Source organism: Rhyacophila brunnea, unplaced genomic scaffold, assembly GCF_057557595.1.
Source record: "Rhyacophila brunnea isolate RB1 unplaced genomic scaffold, BYU_Rbru_1.0 scaffold_2, whole genome shotgun sequence".
Lineage (NCBI taxonomy): Eukaryota > Metazoa > Arthropoda > Insecta > Trichoptera > Rhyacophilidae > Rhyacophila > Rhyacophila brunnea.
The window spans coordinates 26723412-26744216 of NW_028232859.1; the positions used below are offsets into that span (position 1 = coordinate 26723412).

The following is a 20805-nucleotide window of genomic DNA, read 5'->3' on the forward strand; positions in this document are numbered from 1 at the left end:
TTACCTACCGCTAAGATTAAAGGCAGTGTGAAACACTACATTAACGTTTTTCAAATTGTGTTTTAGTTCAAATTAAGGGTACTTATACAGTGAATTATTGGCGATTTTTAATATATCTACTTTAATAATGGAGCTGTCGAGTATCGACTCATAATAATCAAAAAATATATTGCACAATTATATAAGTAATTGAAAATGTTCATGGCCATGAAGTATAATAGCGCCGCAGGCGACTTTTTTTACTATTAGAGCTAATTTATTATGTGTGTTTATCTCACTTATCTGGTCAACCCGACACGCCGGGCCCCCCACAGCCCGGGCCCCCAGGCTAGAGCCCTGTCAGCCCTCCCCAGCCATGACCTACACCACTCCGGAATTCGGGTGGACACATATGGTGATATAACGGAGTATTTATTAAATGTGTTTGATTGTTTTAATCTTATGTTCTTAAATAGTATTAAGTACAACAGTTATTAGGTGTATAAATAGACACACAAAGTTTGGTTTTTGACCTAATTTACAAAAAATTATAACGTGTTGGGTGCAATTTCGGTTAACGATGAGTTGACAACGTGAAAAATGGACATTTTTTTAAGGGTAAGTAACCTACCTATAACAATTTCTAGCATTTCTTCTATAACGTATAAAAAGCTAATTTGCAATACGTCTTTTAAGTATACAACGAAAAGGCAAATTAAAATAATATATTCAAAATTGACCTACCCAGTTGTCAGGTTTAAGGCCGCTATTGCTAGGTACAATATGTGTTTCTTGTTAGAAGTCCGACTGAAGAGTGTTTATATACTGGAATACTACTAGAAACTCTATAAAGGAACAATAAAGATGTTGCAACAAACTTAACAAATGAAACAAGATTTAACATGTAAAAATAACAATGAACTCATTGTTTCAGCCAGTCGAATCCACTGGCTGACTCGAATGGCACATAGCAGTGTTGTAAAAGAAAAAACAACTATTTTCGTCAATGACCTACCTATTTCAAATCAAAATTAAAACATTTTCTTGCGTTGATATTATTGTTTGACTGAAATATGTAGGTACAACTTATAGGTTTTTTTTATAAACCCCGTCATCAGTTTTATTATAAAGCGCAAATAAATTAATTAACATCAGACAACCAAAAAATATCTCACTAAATTATTATTTATTTTATGTATAATGACGCAGTATATAAATTTAGAAATCAATATATTATTATAGTACATAGGTAGATACTAATTCTTTTGGCAAATTTAAAAGAAACCATTCTATAAAAGCAGACCTAATTAGTTTATCTGCCATATGACTATTTTTGTCATTATGTTTGCATAAAATTTGTTAGGTACACAAATCTAGAAAACCCTTTTTAGAAGTCATCTAATTTCACCCACCATTAAGCAATCTATGCTTTATACGCTACCAGGTACCTATATTATAATAATATGATAATACGAAAAATAAGATTTGTACTTGGTAATAAAAATAAATGTTTTAGCATCTACGGTAGGTAGCGAAGGTGGTAGAGCGGCGATCTATAGTATCGTATCTACAGCTCGGCGGGTTCGATCCCACAGTAAGCAAAAAATACATATTGATTTTTTCAATCTATGTTTGTTCCCGTGCAAGGACCCAATGGGTTGAGCGAATGGTTAAGAATCATTCCTCGTTAAAAATCCTGTAATATAACCTCCACCACAGGAACCTCATGTGCTCTGTCGAAAATAGTACCTCATAAACTTTAACTTTCTATTATCTACTCTTTCAACATTAGTCTGTTGATCAACATAATTATACATGAAATGAAAAAATATTTTTGAAAGCATTATTGAGAAAGTAATAGCGTTGACATTAACGAGATTTTTTAATTTTTGGTCCACATTGACTTCTGAATGACAACTATGGTGTATGATTAACTATCCATTTTTGATATTCCTATAAACCTCAATAAAGTTTAGCTGGCAATACCTAATATTCACAAAATTGTTGATCTGCTTGTCAAACGTCAATTCTGACAACTTTCGTGTTTTTTAATGATTTTTTAAATGATGTCTTTAATCGAAATGAACACAATAAATAAATATATATAAACTAGCTTTTAAATAATTTTATCATGGAAACTGAAAAATCTCCTGTACATAATGTACAAATTCAATCTCTATCCGCATATCTGAAAACTGAACCGGTCATCAATATCTGTGGATGCTGCCTAGCAGAGAATAATTTGAGGAGTATGATATCGACATATTATTACGAAGGAAAACCGGAAAACTACTCTGAAATGATTGCTGGTTGTTTCGCATTAGAGGTGCGTAAATTCTATCGCCAATTATTCTGGTTATTAAACTGGACAAACCAATATCATTTAATATGGCTACCATGTATAATGTGAATTTGAAAAATTTAACATTACTATCCCCCAATATACATCATTATTCATTAACCCCTAGACCAGTAGAGAACTTTCTCTTTCATAAAATTCTACAAAAATATACGAGAGTACCTAATATAGTCAGACTATGTTTTAATGGCTAATTAAACAAAGATTTATTAATATCAAAAGTAAGATCGATATGGCAGTCTCATTGAATCTTGTTTTGATACCAAACTGTATTTAATTTCATAGCAATGTTTGCCGCAGTGGACATGCATTAAGTTTCAAACGAATGATTATGCATGCGCATTTTTGTAACGTGACAAGTTTACAAACCATATTTTTATTTAACAAATGTTCCTTCAAGGACTGCAGGAACACACAAGCAAATCGTTCTCATTACAGTACCTATGTCAGTAATCCAAGGAATTTATCTATAATTTTAATCGTTGTATTGATTTGATTGAACTTTGTGACATGAACATGAACTTTACCAAAAAATAATAAGTCTTCAAGTGACAATACCATCTCTTGGTAATTTGGGAAAACTTGTTATATTTCTTAAGTATAATATAAGTTATTTATTATTAATTATTGTCTGACTGTTCTTGTTCGTAGATGGTAGCGATGGATGAGTACCAAGAGAGAATATATTCCATATGTGAAGCGTGTGTTTCTCGACTTAGAGAGGCCTACTTCTTTAAACGCCAAGTTGAAGTTGCACAAGATTCCATTAAAAAAAGTCTAAGTAAGTATATGTTATACTTGTCTTATAATGTAGAATAGTTTTCATCAATGTAGTATATTTATTTATATGAGTGATCATTACAAATTTCAAGTTTAAAATGTTCAAAAGACGATATGAAAATAAAATAAAGAAATAATTCAGAAAGAGATAAAGCAGATAATACATAAATATATAATAATACCTACCATTATGATAAATATATGATAGTATCTCACTAATGTAGCACTTCCGTGATCTGTCACGTCCAGAGTAATCTGGCACTATCTGTGGCAAAGCTGAAAGGTGAAAAAACAATTGTCAATAAATAATTATTTCGGTAGACAATAGAATAATGTTATGTTTTGCTACTCCTTATGAAACTTGACGAATTTTTCAAAATTAAAATAGAGGAAATACGTATTATTATCTTTTAGAAAAATACAAATATGTATTTAAGTACTTACACATTTTCAAGTTTTCCATACATTCCTGTAATCTGGTAGGTACCATCATGTTTTATGAAGTGCCGGATTCGTGAGATCCTAACGTATATTATATAAGTCATAAAATAGTAAAGTAAATTACCATGTGTGTTCCTAATTAAAGTGCATAGAGTGGAGGTTATATTAACAGTTCTTGGCCATTCACCCTACATGCTGGGTTCTGGCACTATATCAAATATACATTGAAAAAGACAATATTCATTATTAGTTAGCGCACACGCGCACACCTTACAGGGAACATTGGTCTTCACATACTTTTTCCATTTCGTTCCAGTCTAATGGTCCAATCAAAAAAAAATTGATTTTTTTCAGTATCTATATAAAAACCCCCGAAATTTGCAGGTTTACATGAAAGTTTTGTGCGGAAATGCCAGGGGCCCTATTGTTAAGAATTTATGGAACATGTTGTTGTATATTGTACCTACATTCATAATATGTGTCGCTGAGTTTCAAAAGCCGCTATAACACTTTTTGAAATAATTAAGATATATATATCGTTGGATTCGTTATTAAAATCTCTACATGAAAATTCTATCGCCTCTTTCAAAAGCCGCTACGATTGACTGTCATTTCTGAAACAAAATCAATGTGTCTATCAAAACCTGCTATAACACTTCTGAAACATTCAAAAACTTTTAAGTTCAAAAAGTTTTTGGTGATTTTCTCAACATAATGAAAAAGTGTTATAGCGGGTTTTGAAACTCAGCGACACCTATATGCCCTATTTTTTATGTTGAACTAACGTTTTATTACTTTATTTTCAGAAGTATTACAAATAAAAAAAGAATCCATACAAAATGACTGCGACAGAGTGGAATATATTGATAGCATATTTGATGATGATATACCTTTCGATAGTAATTCCGTTAAAAGTGACAGTGATGATGAAAAAATTCTTTCAAAATTAAATAAACGTTTACATGTAAAAAAGATATCTAGTAAAAGAAACAAGAAAAAAGAAAAACATTCAATGCAAGTGAAAAAAATAATTAGAAAGAAGTCAAAAAATTCAAATGACTGTTTTGGCCAACTTGCTACAGAAATTGTAAATAAAAAGATGAAAATAAAAGTTAGCAAAAGCTTGCCTGCAGAAAAAGTCAGCAAACCTAAGGAAGAACCCTACATATTGGACAAAGAAGCTCTAACATGTGAAATATGCAACGAAACATTTCCATTACATAGTCACTTGGTCCGTCATATGCCCGTTCATTTTCCTAATCATATTTGTCATATCTGCGCTCGAGTATTTTCGACAAAAATAAAACTAAAAAGTCACATTTTTCGACACAAAGAAGTTCCGCAGTCATGTCATATTTGTAATAAGTCTTATAAAGGATCAGACAACTTAAAAAAACATATGAAAGGTCATTTAGGACCTAACGTTCTTTACAGGTGCCCTCATTGCCCAGAAAGATTTACCGTATATTATAGACGTATGAAACATTTAGTGGATGTCCACAATGATGAAGCCAGAAAATACAAGTGCAAGCAATGTCCCAAGAGATACTTCCAACAGTGTGCTCTGAGTCGACACATTAGAAGTGTTCATCTTCAGGAGAGATCTTGCATTTGCCACGAATGTGGCGATGCATTTTTTGATAAATCAGGTCTAACTGAACATATGCTCAAACATACCAAGGTCAAAAACTTCCAATGCGGTATTTGTCATAAGGCATATGGTCGACGTTTTACATTGAGCGAACACATGAAAATTCATAATAACGACAAGAGGTTCATTTGTCCTGTGTGTGGTAGAGCATTTACCCAAAAGTGTACGCTAAAAGGACACATGAAAACTCATGAAAAACTACCAAATACAATATGTCAAATAAGTGATTTATAAACAATAATAATGTGCTCAGAGTATATTGTAAGACTTAATATTTCCATTAAAAATAATAGCAAATTGTAAACTGTTCATGAATTTTGCATTTCAAATAACCCCAAATTTTAAAATACACAATAATTATCATGCAACCACAACACTAACATAAATTCAGGGCCGGAGAGACTGGGCTCCACCAGTATTTCATTAACGTATAACCAATCAGAAAGAATTAGGGTAAATGTGCTGCAGACGTGGCCATGAGATGTTACAACTTTCTTTTTAGACCAAACGAAACCTAATTTAACCTACCCCGACCTAATATTACCTCATATAATCTTAGTTTGTGATAATGTTGCATCAAAATGTATGAAAATTTCAAATTTTCCATTAACGATTATTGGATCGAAAACCCGATGCGCCGACAGAAAAAGGTATTTATTATAATTGTCTACATGGAATAAACTGTTTTTGTAAAAAAAAAAAAATCTACCTCTGCGGCACAATTACCAGAATTAGAATGAACTAATAATTTTCAAAAATCTTAATTTATAAAACTATTCAAGTACATACTGCCTTCCTGACCCCAGGGCTGGATTAACCTTAAATGAACCAGTTACAATGCTTATCGGATCTTGACATTTATAAAATGTCAATAGAGATTGACAGATGCTGTATATTTTATTGAAAATAATTATATAGCGCCCAAGGATTCCTTGATTTTTGAGTGCATCGAGTATTGAACCTTTATGGAAACCCATGCATAGTGGCAGTTTGTATTCCTGGCACCACTCTATGATTTCTCTGACGACTTGGATATGGTCCATAGTGCTGTATCCTCCTCTAAATCCGGCTTGTTCTCTCGGTTGGTTCTCGTCTAGTACATGTTGCAGACGGTTTGAGAGAATTTTTATGAATGTCTTGTAGAGAATAGGGAGTAAACTTATTGGACGATAATTTGGTAGGTCTTCTCTGTCACCTTTTTTGTGAAGAATGACAATGCTGGCATTTTTCCATGCCTCTGGGACATCCTCTTTGCGTATGCAGGCTGTGAACAATTGCGCAAGCACTTCGTTTGCATCCTTTCCCGTTTTTTTGAGAATAACTATTGTTAGACCGTCTTACCCCGGGGCTTTCCCGCTTTTCATGTAATTTAAAGTATGGGTTACTTCCCAGGATGTGATTTCGGGAGTATGGTCTTCCAAATTTCCATTTCTCTGAAGATCTAAGTCTATAGTCGTATCGTCAGTGTCATCACTGTAGAAATCGCTGTAGAACTCTTCAACTCGGCTTAACAAATGTTCCCAATTTCTGATGATAGAACCATCTTTTGCTTTTAGTGCTGTGATTTGCCGTTTTCCTATTGACAAGCATTACTTGTTTTTGTTCAAACTTCTCCCTGCTTTCACAATTGCTTGTATGAGGTTTACATTGAATTTACGAAGGTCTTCACTTATCTTTCTTCAGAAGGTTTTGCAAAGTGATGAAAACTCCGTATCGTTTTGCGCCTGTCTATCGCTCTTGGTTTTCCTTCTCTGCTCCATAAGAATCAATGTTGCCTTCGAAAGCTTGGTGGGAGGTGTGACTTAGAGTGATATTCGTTATATCCTCCACATTGGATAAGGAAACAGTTTTGTTCTTACCTAAGAAAGACGATAGTGCATTTTTGAGTTCATCTTGGAATTCAGTATTGTTCTTCAAGTATATACGAGCATTTGACTTCTTTTGTAGTTTGGATCTTTCTGATTTGACGTTCAATCTTAACTTACATCTCACTATCAGGTGATCGTTGCAGGTGTTAAACCTATTGATCACCATACAGTTTAAAAATGTATATTTTCTATCAGGAATCCTGGAAAATCCTGGAATACTAAATCTAAATCTTACGTAATGGTACAAAACTCTCATTAATCTTAATTTATGTTAAGATTGCTTAAAAAATGTGTAACAAAATAGAACAAAATCTTATTACTGTTTGTAGAAATAGATGTAAGTATGTATATGAATTATCAAGTCTCTTATTGAACTTTATTAAAAAAGGTAAATTAATGTAGATAATGATTTTCATAATAATTCCCGAACCAGAATGCTATTTTTAACTTTTCCATGGGATGGAGCAAAAATCTCGAGGATTTAACATTTTAACGCATTATTAATCATTGAAAGTTTTGTATTCTTTACTAACTCTGATCTAATTTGTTTTTAGTCCACACCATAGACTAATATACTTTTAGTCCACACCATGACCACCGACTACATTAAAGGTTGTTGACTTTTCTTCAAACCATGCATTTGGTGTATTAAAAATATCTACCTATATCAATAGTTAAATTGTCATGATTTTTTTGTGTCTTTTTTTTAAATACTGACGCATCATTTTAAGATTTCAGTACTGCCTGATAAAGCAACCGTCTCATTTACTTCATGGAAAGACTCATGCAATTCAAAATTTATTTCTCTCAGAAAAGAATTGTGGAAGGAAGTCCAGACCAAGGCCTCTGATAGATATTTCTTTATTCAAAATACCTGATAATTGAAAACCGCCTGCTTTATACTGAGTAAATGCTTTTAAAATATAAGTTTATATATCGAAAATGATGTTGTGTTGCTCCTTTCAATAATACTCATTTGTACCACGGTAGCAAATTTTGGCACAATTTCCCTTTGATCTGTGAGTCGAGGTTCGAATTTCTTTGCTTAAATAAAATTTCCTAGTTTCTTTTTCTACCGATGTGTTATACAAAATCAGAGAATTACAGGCAAAGACAGACTGTTGTCGATATTATCATAATATTACATAGATCGGCAGCCAAATACACCAATCCATCTTATTACAACAGTCAGAATTTCGTTAACAACCAATGTGTCATACATATTGTCCAACAAGAAGATTTAGGCACAAGCCGGAAGTCGCTGACGTTGACTAAATAGGAGGAGCTTGTTTAGTTCACAGTTTTAACACGTGGATAACTCGTCGCTAACCGGAAGGCGCTATAATCGAAAATGGGAGGAGCTTGTTAGTTCACAGTTTTAACATGTAGCCAAGAAGATCTTGTTGAACAGTACCTACAGACATAAAAAAGGGCTGCAAAAAATAGTGAATATAAAATATATTCTAGTTGTGTCGCTGAGTTTCAAAACCCGCTATAACACCTTTTTGAAATAATTGAGATATATATATCAATGGATTCGTTATTAAAATCTCTACATGAAAATTTTATTGTCTCTTTCAAAATCCGCTACGATTGACTGTCATTTATGAAAGAAAATCAATGTGTCAATCAATTCACGCTATAACATTATGTGTTACATTCAAAATCCCTATAACACAACTGACCAATAAGAAGCGAGAATCAGACGAAATGCAACATGGCCGCCACTACATTTATGTTGTGAGTTGTGGTAGGAGTGCTGTTTTGTTGATTTGATATTCTTACGATTTATAGTCTTAAAATGTGTGACGAACTTATAAATATGGTTAAATCTCCAGTTAATAAAGCTAGGAAGAGGTTGAGCCAACCAAAATCTTGGAAAGTCAACGAAATACGCCGTAAATGGTAAGTTAAATTAGACATAAATGTGTTAAAAATGCGCGGGTCATCATCTGAATTTCCAGTGGCGTGTAACTCAATTATGAACTGGTTAAAACTGTTCTTTTCTCTAATATATTTTTATAATTTATAATAATAAGTTTATTTTTCTGTATAAAACTCTATATCGAGGGTATACTGACAGAACGCATTAACTCAGTTTTTGCTGTTTTTCTGTTTTAAATGCCAAAATGTATACAATTTTACGCTCTACGTCCTGGTAAAACGCACAAAGGCATAGGATATAATGGTGAGAAAATAGAAACATTATTAAATCATATTGTTATTTTTTATTCTGATAGAAAGCATGATAATGACCTAATGTGTTCTGCGTATACAAAATACAGGACTTGTAACATGTCGTATATTGTGTTTGCCATAAAGGTTAGTCTTTATAATGTAGAAAAAATGTTTTTAAATCATAAAAAATCTACATGGGAGAACGCTTTGAAAAAAAAAATTAAAGTCCATTTTGCGATTATCTCAGAACTTGTTTTAATGACTTAATGCTTTCTGTCAGTAAACCCTCGATATAAACCTTTTGATGGGTGAACATTATCGCCTTATCACTTATCACATATTCAACAGTGGCAGTGTTATGTTATTTAGAATATTTTCAGTATGATTTTGTGAAGAAAACAGTTTGTTTGTCAAGCACGTCACTGTTTTAAAGAAAATATTTAGCTCTACAGTATTATTCAAATGGTTGCTCTGATATTAAATTTGATACTTTTCATAACATGTGAGCACCAAACCCCATACAACCGATTTATTGGTCAGGCACTAATGCGCGACGATAAACCATCTAAATTATTATATTTTGGAGCATTTTTCAATGGCGCCATTCACAAACCGCACTTGTATGTTATCAATGTGTAGGTACTGTGAAATGTTTTATAATTTATTACACATAGATACTTTATAAGTATAACAAATACCTTTCACATTCAAGTTCAAGTGGTGATGCTACTGGCTCAGCGCGGTGACGGATTATTTGACTCACTTATTTACATGTTATCGACTTAATTTATGTAATATAGGAACAAGATGATAATGTTTTTTTTTTCATTTTAAACTGCTATTTTAGAATATCTACCTACTTATAATACTAATTTTAAATGAAAAAAACGTTTATTAAATAAAAATATGTAAGTAACTCTTTTTCATCTTACCACGCGCCACCAATGGAAGATTCTGACTTTAAGTTGTCAAAAATTTCCCTAACAAAATACGCTATAACCTTCAATGCGTATTTCAAAAACCGCTATAACACTATGTAACTTACAAAAGCCGTGGAGCCAGTGGACTAGAATACAATATAAATAGATATACAAATTTTTTCCAAAAATAATCCATCATTGGGCAAAAAAAGAAAAACATCGATAATCCCTTTATCCATAAACTGAGAAGTTTTTATTGATTTTCTCAACAAAATGAAAAGGTGTTATAGGCAGTGCTCGAAATAGAAAATTTTACGAACCGGAAAGCTCAATATTTTTTCAAAAAATATGTGCAATATTCGATATAATAACTGTAATACAAAAATATCTCAGTTTTACATAATGTACTTTATAAAACATTTTCATCACCACATTCGCCCGAATCAGTTGTTTGTGACATCAAAATATATAATAATTTTTATTTTTCATTTATATTTTTATAAAAATCGATGTTTTTTAAAATATATATAAAAAATATTAAAACGACGAATTAGTCAAAAATCTACACCACATAAAATCTAAAACTTAATAAACTAAATTTTAATGATAATTATGACCGTAAAATATAATGCAATAATAAGATTTTACCCTGCAACGAATTCACATTTTATTACATTTTTTTACAATTGTAAGTTTATCTTTAAGTTTAAAAAAAATAAAAAGTCTTTTTAATGTTTTCGGATACATATTTATTAAATAATACAGTTGAAATTATAAATTATCAAAAACAAATCTCAAATTGCAAGCTTCGTATATTTCGGCTAGGTTCTCTGCTGGCATGCGTCTCCCCCTTAACCAAGATAATTTTTAAAAAATAATAAAAACCTATTTTCATTAATAATTTGATTATAATATAATATACCAATATACACCTACCTGCAATGGTTTTATGAGTGCCAAATACATTTTCCATTGTATATATTACTATTATAAGAATGACGTGAATATTCGAAAAGTGGATTGATTGCATCATGATACTTTTATATTTCACAAACCATCTACCTTACGTCCTTCTATAATCTATACCCATAATACCAGGTACCCTAAATAAATGATGTATTTTGTGATTTTGTCTGCACGCAAAAAAACATTGTTGTAATAATATACTATTATATTATCATATTGTCTTATTAAGAAAACGGAATAGAGCAATAAATCTAAAGGTGCTTTCTTCAATAAAAACTTTTATTTTTTATTATTAAACACATGGGTTGTCTAGAAATCCATTGTTGCGAAAAAATATACCTAGCTCGATGTATTTCTAAAAACAAAATTTAACTTGGTTAATTGTGGCACCCATTTGCAGTGGCGCTTCAGGATTTAATATTGGGGGGGGGCCCAAGGAGGAGAATGTAACTTAGTCCTATAGGCTCTTTTTCTTCTTCACAGCCTAATTTCTCGTTTATCGGTCTTTTGTCTATTGCACTCGGTGTACCTACACCATGGTCCCCACATTCTGAAACGGGCTCTCAAGCTAGGATATTTGGCGGGCCCCCTACCTACCGCTAAGATTAAAGGCAGTGTGAAACACTACATTGACGTTTTTCAAATTGTGTTTCAGTTCAAATTAAGGGTACTTATACAGTGAATTATTGGCGATTTTTAATACATCGACACATAATAATCAAAAAATATATTGTACAATTAGATATTTTAAAATGTTCACGGCCATGAAGTATAATAGTAGGCGACTTTCTTTACTATTAAAGTTAATTTATGGTGTGTGTTTATCTCACTTATCTGGTCAACCCGACACGCCGGGTCCCCCACAGCCCGGGCCCCCAGGCTAGAGCCCTGTCAGCCCTCCCCAGCCATGACCTACACCACTACGGAATTCGGGTGGACACAGAGAATTTTTTGGCAGTTCCATTAGGGATTGGGTTTCTAAAAAACCTGACATTAGTGTTTCGAAATTTTTGTGTTAGAAATTAAAATCTAAGAAATTTGTCTAAAAAGGGTGCTGGACAAAGAGATTGAAAGACTGAGTCCAATCTCTTTGGTGCTGGAGAATTATTACAAATCATTTTTTTGTCGTGTTTTTATTTGTCTAAGCCCAAAGGTATAGTTTATTGGCTTTCAATTTCAATGTTTAAAATCATTCTGATAATTTTCATTTTTGGGGGGTACCAGGGCCCCTTGCCCCCCCCCCCCCCCCCCCCCTGGGTGCGCCACTGCCCATTTGTATCGACATATTATGCAGGAACAATAATTAGGGATTTTCAACCAGTAAAATTATTGTTTAATAGAAAGATAATTATTTTATTATGTTTCAAAATATTTTGAACCGGAGCGCCATATGAAATATTTTGATGAGGCTCGAGAATTTTACGAGACAAAGTGCTATCTTTTAGGATTCCACGAGAAGGAACGGTACCTATATTCGAGGATTCCACGAGACAGAACGGTATTCTCGAGGAATTCACGAACCGGAACGGCGCTCCAGGGCGTTCTGCTCCATTCCGAGCGCTGGTTATAGGGGGTTTTGAAACTCAGCGATACAATTCATAGTCATCACATTTTAATGTGCCAATGAACTAAATAGTGTTTTTGAGTATTACACTGACAATGTTTTGGAATTATCATCAAGACTGCATACAAAAAGTTTATAAAATGAATCAATCTGATTATTGTCCAAGCCCTTTTGTATCAGACAATGATGTGAAATATGAATAAATAAAACACCACTGGTTCTAGTTACCTATCTACTTGATTATATTTTATTATTATGTAGGTTATCGAACTATTTTTCGTAAATGCCAAAATATGAACATAAAAAATTCACAAATAATCAGCTGTAAACTAGAGATTAGCCTTATTAAAAATAATGTCTATGTACTAAAACCCTTTCAAATAATTATTATTGAGGACCATCCAACCTCTTTGTAAAGTAAAGGCGGTCATAATTTTTGTTTTTATTGCAATATTCTACGCTGGCAACTATTTCGTAGGTTCATATTTCACTAAACAGATGTCAGAATTTTGCGCGAAATCGAAATAATATGTCAGACTGACATCTTGTCAGTTTTCAACAGAACTGTCAGATTTAACGAATTTTAGGAAATTTTCTGTTATAATTTAACTCTACGCGTAGGTAGATGACTTAATTATACTATGAATGAATAACCTAGTGTTCGTATCTCTGTCTACTTTTTCTTAATTTTCAGTCGAAGTAATAAGCTGCGATGTTTCCGTATAGTGTAAATAATAAGTTCTTTATTTTGCAATAATAATGTCACGGTTGAGGAGTTTCCTAAATTAATCATTTCGTTAATCAAGCTACCTCAGATAGTATGGACCTCTCTCCGGAAGAAGACAATTTTCCTGGGAGACTACTACATCAGGTAACAGAACTTAGGAAAGGATACCTACATAACAATTACACTGTGTTCCCACCTATTATGCTTTATTTTAATATTTAATTAATAGGCCTACTAAGTAATCTCTATAATCAATTAGTGGAAGTTACCTTTGGCGATAAAAAAACCGTGTTAAACTAGAATATTTTTGTCCTTCAATACTTATATGAAACTGGGACAAATTGGATTTAGAGGATAGACCACCTCTTTTCTATAAAGTTGTCCCAGTTTGGTTACGAATTTAATAAAATACATATTATAATTTATTCAGTAAGTTAATTTCAATTACATTATTAGTACTTAGATATCCATTATTTTTAAAAAAATTGTAGTACTTACCTAGGTAGTGAGGATTGAACGAAAACAAGTGCATTGGTTAGCAAGTTGAGTAAATCGACTTCAAAGTGAAATATTCTATTGGAAATTCTACATTCAAAGTTCTGTAAATGAGGTATTTTTCTTCAAATTATCCATCATTACTATTCCAAGAAGACTTCTTTATCTTTGTTAATGTTTTTAATGGTTTTAAAAGAAATTTTGTTGTTTACTCTACGATAATTTATTTATTTATGTTGACAGCTGTTTTGGTCTATGAACTCTTCTCATTGCATAAACACAAATTCAGTTAATAATGTTTTTAGTCTTTTAAGTGGGACAATTCAGGTCAATAACACCAAATTATATATACTTATAGATAATTTGGAATACCCCAGAAACATACATATTAAATATTTTCTAATAGGTATGTTTCTGAGCTGTTCCAAATTATGTATATTCAATAACAAATGCTACATTCTTAAATCTTTTGAACTATTCATTTGAATTGAATGAAACCATAGTTTAATTACAAATTATATACCTACCTATTATGTTGCTATTTATAATAACTAATAACATTTTGTACATTATGTCCATGAGATATACAGTGGAACCTTGATTAACCTGATTTAAGATACTGTATGGATAATAAGAAAAATGTGTGATTGAAAAAATGTTCTGTAATAAAAAATGTGTAACTTTCAAAGTATAAAAGTATTGGTAATGAAAAAAGATTTTTGTACGAGTTTTCGATTATCTGGAGCCCAGGGTTTCCCAAACTTTACCTGTAATGGAGCGCAAATCCTGAAATTTTATCGGAATATCTTGTTTATTTTGTAGAGTAAGTAAATAATACATAATTGATAAATTTAAAAAAAAATAGAAACAACAAAAATCGTTTATTTACTTGTAGTAATTATTTTTATAACATAACACATAAAATATTAGTGAATGAAGTTCTTAATGACTTCGATGACTTTGGATCCTTGAATTGCAATTCTTCTTGATATCAGGCACAATCTTAGAAAGTTGAATTCTTATATCTGGTGGGGCGTCGAGCCTGTTCCTGTAATTTGTCTTCGCTGCTGCATAATAATAAAATCCTGCTTCATGTTGTATGTCATAGTTAACGGAAGTAAAACAATAATAGCTTATTTTGACACACTTGGGTACTCTTCTGATAAATTCGCGGAACACCTATTCACGTTCGGCGGAATACCAGTTTTCCGCGAAACATAGTTTGGGAAATCCTGATCTGTACTATCTTCATCCCCAATCAGTCCAGATAATCAAGGTTCTACTGCGATCCAATGTTAGACATAAAATTCTTATAACATTTGATACTTAACAGTTACATTTTTGAATCCTGTTTCATGCAAAAATAGATGTGCGGTGTATTGAAAACTGCTCAAAACTCATTTTTCAATCAATGTCACTTGTACTCACTTAATCCTCTGCACGTCAATTATCCGCACTAAACAAACTTATTTATATACTGAGCACTAGGGAATCCAATCCCGAGCCAAAATTCTGATCCCGGGATTTTGGGATTACAATTTGACAATCCCGGGATTGGCATTTTTTTCCATTGTTAATATAAAATTTTTATATTTACAAAGAACATTGATAAAATCGGTCAAAAATAAATCTAGTATGATTAATACTACATATTTTTGACATTTATTGTTAATATTGTATACGTTCAATCTTGGAAATTCATAAGTTTAATACTTTGGACGCGGAAGACGCACACGGTGCGTAATGACCAGGCGGCCGATCGATGTAATTAACGTGCATTTTAAAGGGGGCAATTAAAATCTCATTATCTATTCAGCAGCGAAAGCGTTAATGGAGCAAATAATATTGTAATATAAATAATAATGTGAATTTATTGTGAGATTGCTGTTTCTGATAGTAAAGACTTAATGAATGGGTTAGCGAGATTTAAAATAGTACCTAAAGCAAATCATGGTGTATGGCCTTTCCGCTTCATAAATCTAATTAGTCAGCCAAATATGAAACAGCCGTAAAACGTATGAGATCATGGTGGAATTACTTTGTTAAAAGTGCGAAGCATTGTTTTTTTCCAATCTTTCTCATTTTTATTAATCTATGTGAAAAAATAAAATTAATTGGCAACTTACACATGGGTAATAAATCAAACTTCATTCACTCAGTTTATTTCTCATGTGGTTATTTGTTATTAAAAGTATTTTTCTGTTATATTTTAGTTTTTATTTTATTTTCCATAAAAATTGATAAAAAAATCAATCCTGAAGATTTCGGGATTATGTTTACCAATCCCGGGATTCATAGGTATCGAAAATAGTTCGAGATCCTGGGATTGAAATCCCTACTGAGCACTATTAATACTTCACATAAAATCTTTTAATCGTCTCGAATATTTAGAAGTTGATGGCGGACAACTAATCCAGGAAAACCATGAGAACTCCACTATAAATCAGTATCATATTATGTGCTATGTATTATTTTACATGGTGGCATTACACCTGAATGAATGTTATTAATTTTTTTTTTTTTTAATATGGGAGTCAATATTATATTATTATTAAATAAGGTTTTAGAACAACACAGCGATTAAACTCAATTAAGGACACAGATTGAAGAACAGCTCGACTGTAAAAGTCGTGTTCTGAAATATCATGGCGGCAACATAGCAATGGTAATTCATGGAGAATAAATACTTGTTTATATTTTATTTTCTGTACTTATGGTAATAGTTACAGCTTTGTATATCAATGAAATATGTAAATGACTGATAAACCACCTAATGTACATTAAGTTGCTCTTCCTCCTACCTCCTCACTATTTCATGTTATTACACAGGCTGCTCTCTGGGATAATGCAGAGCTAGCAGAAGATCTAGTAGGCGGAGAAGGTGGCCTAGTGGATGCACCCGATGGATGGGGACGAACCGCTTTGCACGCCGCTGCTGCATGCGAGAAGTCTCGGTGCCTGACAGTATTACTTCAGGCCGGTGCAGATCCTAACAAAGCTTGTGGCCCACGAGACAATTGCAAGGTACTTATTCAATTTTCATGTACTTCATGGATTTCATGTTATCGATGTTTAAATACATGAAATCTCTATAGAACTTGTCGAGTTAGACAAATTATTATTGCATTATTGAAACTATTTTCATTGTTTTAATTCATCTCTTTGCTGTATAGCAACGTCCAACCTCTTTTAGGCCGCGGGCCATTTTTTGTTTAGCAAACATTTCGGGGCCAAAAAGGATAGGTAAATGAAAAGTCAGTTAATGTCAATTCAAAAGTTATTAAGAAAGATAGTTATTAAGAAGAAAAAAATTAAAAAACAAAGATTATACTTATACGTACTTATATGTTATTAATTAATGGGACCATTGTGGCCTTAGTTGTTGAGCAACAATTTCTTTTATGTCAATATCAACATTTGTTGTGGCAAGTATATTTCTTTCTTTTGAAGAAGTATTTTTTATATTTAGTATTATAATGAAACGTTTTCATATTTTAATGTATGATGGGTAATTCTCTCCCCAATGTTTGATGAAAAATTTGCTGTATAGCTCACGGGCTGCAAAAAAAAATTGGCGGGATGCCAGTTGGACAGCGCTGCTGTATAGTATAACTCCTATAATATAGAATGTTTACAGGTGAACAATTATAATAGACCTATTAACTTTGAAATTCTGAATTGGTACCGAATACAATATGAGGAGCAAACATTCAAAACGTGATTTGTCACACAGATGTTGAGCTGAGATAATCAAGAAAAACATATTGTACTCAAAATGGTTTTTTTATTATAAAACTGTTTAAGGAAAGAATTTTAAACTTGGTATTTTGTATAATCCAAAATTCGCGGAAGTGGTTCATTTTTTGATTTGAAATTTGGACAAAACACGATTTGCATGAAACTTGTGGGCAAAACACTATTTGAATGAAAATCAAGGCATTATATTTTTTTATAGGATAAAAGGTTCTTTGAACACTGATTCTGGTTTCCTTTCATAGATTTTAATATGGACTATCAGAATTGACAATAAACGGCATTTTTCAAAATGTGTGACAAATCACTTTTTGAATGTTTGCTCCTTATATAGTCTCAGATTTTAATCAAACATAAATTCATACTACAATTACCAAATTTTTAGATTCTTACTAGATTTAATAATTAATCTGAATTATTTACGATATTTTCATGTCATAGAAATATAAAATCATCAAATAGCATGTAAAAATGGTTCAAAATAATAGTTAATTATGAAACTTTACCATAGTTATAGTACAATCATTATTACTAATACATTTTTTTGTCCTTTTCTGAAAAACTAAAGTGAGCCTTAACTTTGTACAGCTACAAATGCAATGATGTAGTTTAATCACATGTGCAGACTGTAACATTAACATATTATATTAGGACAAAATTAGTCTTAATATATTCAACTAATATAATATTAATATTCAACGAATAATTCACAAGATTTAAAAATCTAACATTCTTTATTAAACATAAGTACATAGATACGTTGGTAAAGCACACTGACCGAAATCTAATGCACCATATTTTTAATGATATGTATTTTTTTTGGTATTTCCGAATTATACATAATTCCAGTTGAGGGTCAATAAAAATGTGGTGTTGTATAAACGCAATCTATATCAAAGTCATGTGGAATGGCACCTTAAATATACTATTTCATTAGTGATAGACGGAACATTAAGATTGTCGACATATTTAAATACCTGGAGGATCGTTGGTGCATTCAACTCAATGCGGAATGTCTGGAACTTCCAATTATAGTTAGTCTGAACCAAATACCCCCTCTTGAATCTCTTAAAGTAACTTACAGAGAGCAACCAAATGCTGAGCTTCGAAAACAGACACTTTCAGCGGATACTGGGTATCCGGTGGCATGACTTTCTCAGAAATTACCATGCAGCATCCCATCACATCTAACATGAGAGGTTGTGGCATTGGATCTGGCTTAGCCACGTACCACATATGTGTCGCTGAGTTTCATAACCCGCTATAACACTTTTTTGAAATAATTAAGATTTATATATCGTTGTATTCGTTATTAAAATCACTATATGAAAATTTTATCGCCTCTTTCAAAGGCCACTACGATTAACTGTCATTTATGAAACAAAATCAATGTGTCTATCAAATCCCGCGGGTTTTTAAACTCAGCGACACATATGCCTTAACCTGTTCTATGCCAGGAGGTATTAGTATGGCCATATACGGAGGGCCGCGATTTTCTTTGAAACAATAAACCTTAGTAAAAATACTTTTTTTGGCATTATATTAATACTATATCATATAAACTTACCAAATTAATACGCGATGTGTCCATTTACGCCGTCATTTATTGAAATAAATCAAACTTAATGTTTCACAAAATGTCAGGGTTGTCACAACACTTACACAATAGAGATGAGAATGTGATTATGTATGAGAAGTAATTCTACAATATGCAGCTTCATATGCACTGGGAATCAAAACATCTTGTTCCTCTTCATCATAATCTACATCAAAATCACTGTCATCCGATTCAACAGTGAGGCCTGCTCGACATTTTCTGATGTACTTTGTGTTCCTTCCATTTTGATTAGGAAGAAGATTAAAAAATGTATATGTAAAAAAGTTCAAATATCCCAGAAACTTGACTTATTATATAAAGATTTATTACAAAAAAGTCAAATAAGTTAAACACTATGCGAATAAAATAAGTCCCGACACTAATATCTTATAAAATAAACAGTTACCGACACAGCACCCGTAAATTACGAATAAAAACGCAGAAAGTTTAAAAGTAATTATTATAAAACTATCATAAAAGAAATGAATTATAATGTGAAAATATTTCAGTCGCGAAACCGAATTAGATACGTCAAATACGACTTCTAATATTCAACTGGTATGTATTCCAAGATGTGTCACTCCCATTGAGTATTAGTGTATATTCAGTATTCGCCGTTTCTCGTATGCATAAGCGAACCATAATTATATATGTCGATTGCGTCTACTATAAGTAAACGGGAATCCCGGCGTGTGATTTGATAAATATCGGATCCGTGGCTCAACCCTACTAGTGACGCGTTTCGGTAATCCAAGAAAGCTTTGTTTAAAATTGACGTTTCGTTGATGATAATATAGAAATTGTCAAATGTAAGTATTACACCATGATCCTAAGAGATGTCGCTGTGTGGGCAATGTGATTGAATTATTTAAAACATTGACCTCAACCGATATATTGCGTTTCAAGTGGAGTGTCTTTGCACGCGCATTTTGCTTGGCCCGCCGTCTGTTCTCGGAATAGAAAAGCATGCTAAGACGCTGGCGGCAGTTATCCGGTTAAGATAGGTCTTTCCATCAAGCCAATATTGGATACCAAATGTTCTGGAAGACCACTAAATGCAATCCACAAGGTGTATACGGCGAAACTACAGGTGCTGTCATGATTTTGGAAGTCACGATAAGATTGACGATGGACAGGGATTCGTAGAGGCACCACATGGTGTCTGCAAGCTCAACCTGAGGAACGAACATGGAAAAAGAAACGGAACTGTGTTACTGAATTGTAGGTTTTTCACTAGTTTTTATAGTCAGGATGAGTTTATTATTAACCTTTTATTATTTTTTTAGACACCGCTGCATATTGCTGCTGAAAGAGGATATATAGAAAATGTGAGGGAGCTCATTGCTGCAGGTGCTTCACTGATCGTCAAAGATGCGGGTGGACTCACTTCTCTTCTGCTGGCTGAACTAGGCGGACATACAACTACTGCACGATTTCTTAAAGATGTCCAAGGTAATGTTTTCCTAACATATAATATTTCATTATATCTATTAGACAGAATAACTGTGCCATTTTGTCTATATTGTA

The 20805-nt window shown here is 32.4% G+C and overlaps 2 protein-coding genes across 2 annotated transcripts in view; both read left to right on the forward strand.

Annotated features, from left to right (window-relative positions):
* Positions 1-1970: 1970 nt before the first annotated feature.
* LOC147072117 (uncharacterized) lies at positions 1971-5513 on the forward strand. The gene is made up of 3 exons (XM_085946362.1): positions 1971-2305; positions 2990-3119; positions 4366-5513. The coding sequence occupies exons 1-3, from the start codon at positions 2111-2113 to the stop codon at positions 5442-5444; spliced, it is 1404 nt and encodes a 467-aa protein (XP_085802488.1). The 5' UTR covers positions 1971-2110; the 3' UTR covers positions 5445-5513.
* A 7689-nt stretch (positions 5514-13202) lies between these two features.
* Positions 13203-20805, forward strand: part of Lrrk (Leucine-rich repeat kinase) — a 100220-nt gene continuing 92617 nt past the window's right edge. Inside the window, exons 1-3 of the mRNA XM_085946759.1 lie at positions 13203-13577; positions 16758-16952; positions 20565-20730. Of these exons, the coding sequence (XP_085802885.1) occupies positions 13527-13577; positions 16758-16952; positions 20565-20730 (412 nt within the window). The 5' untranslated portion in view covers positions 13203-13526. The remainder of the gene's footprint in view (positions 13578-16757; positions 16953-20564; positions 20731-20805) is intronic.

Excerpts from the sequence above, each read along its gene's own strand:
- LOC147072117 (XM_085946362.1), top strand. The coding sequence starts at position 2,111 with ATGGAAACTGAAAAATCTCCTGTACATAATGTACAAATTCAATCTCTA. Across the intron at positions 2,306-2,989 it reads CTGGTTGTTTCGCATTAGAG|ATGGTAGCGATGGATGAGTA; the intron begins GTGCGTAAATTC and ends TCTTGTTCGTAG. Across the intron at positions 3,120-4,365 it reads TTCCATTAAAAAAAGTCTAA|AAGTATTACAAATAAAAAAA; the intron begins GTAAGTATATGT and ends CTTTATTTTCAG.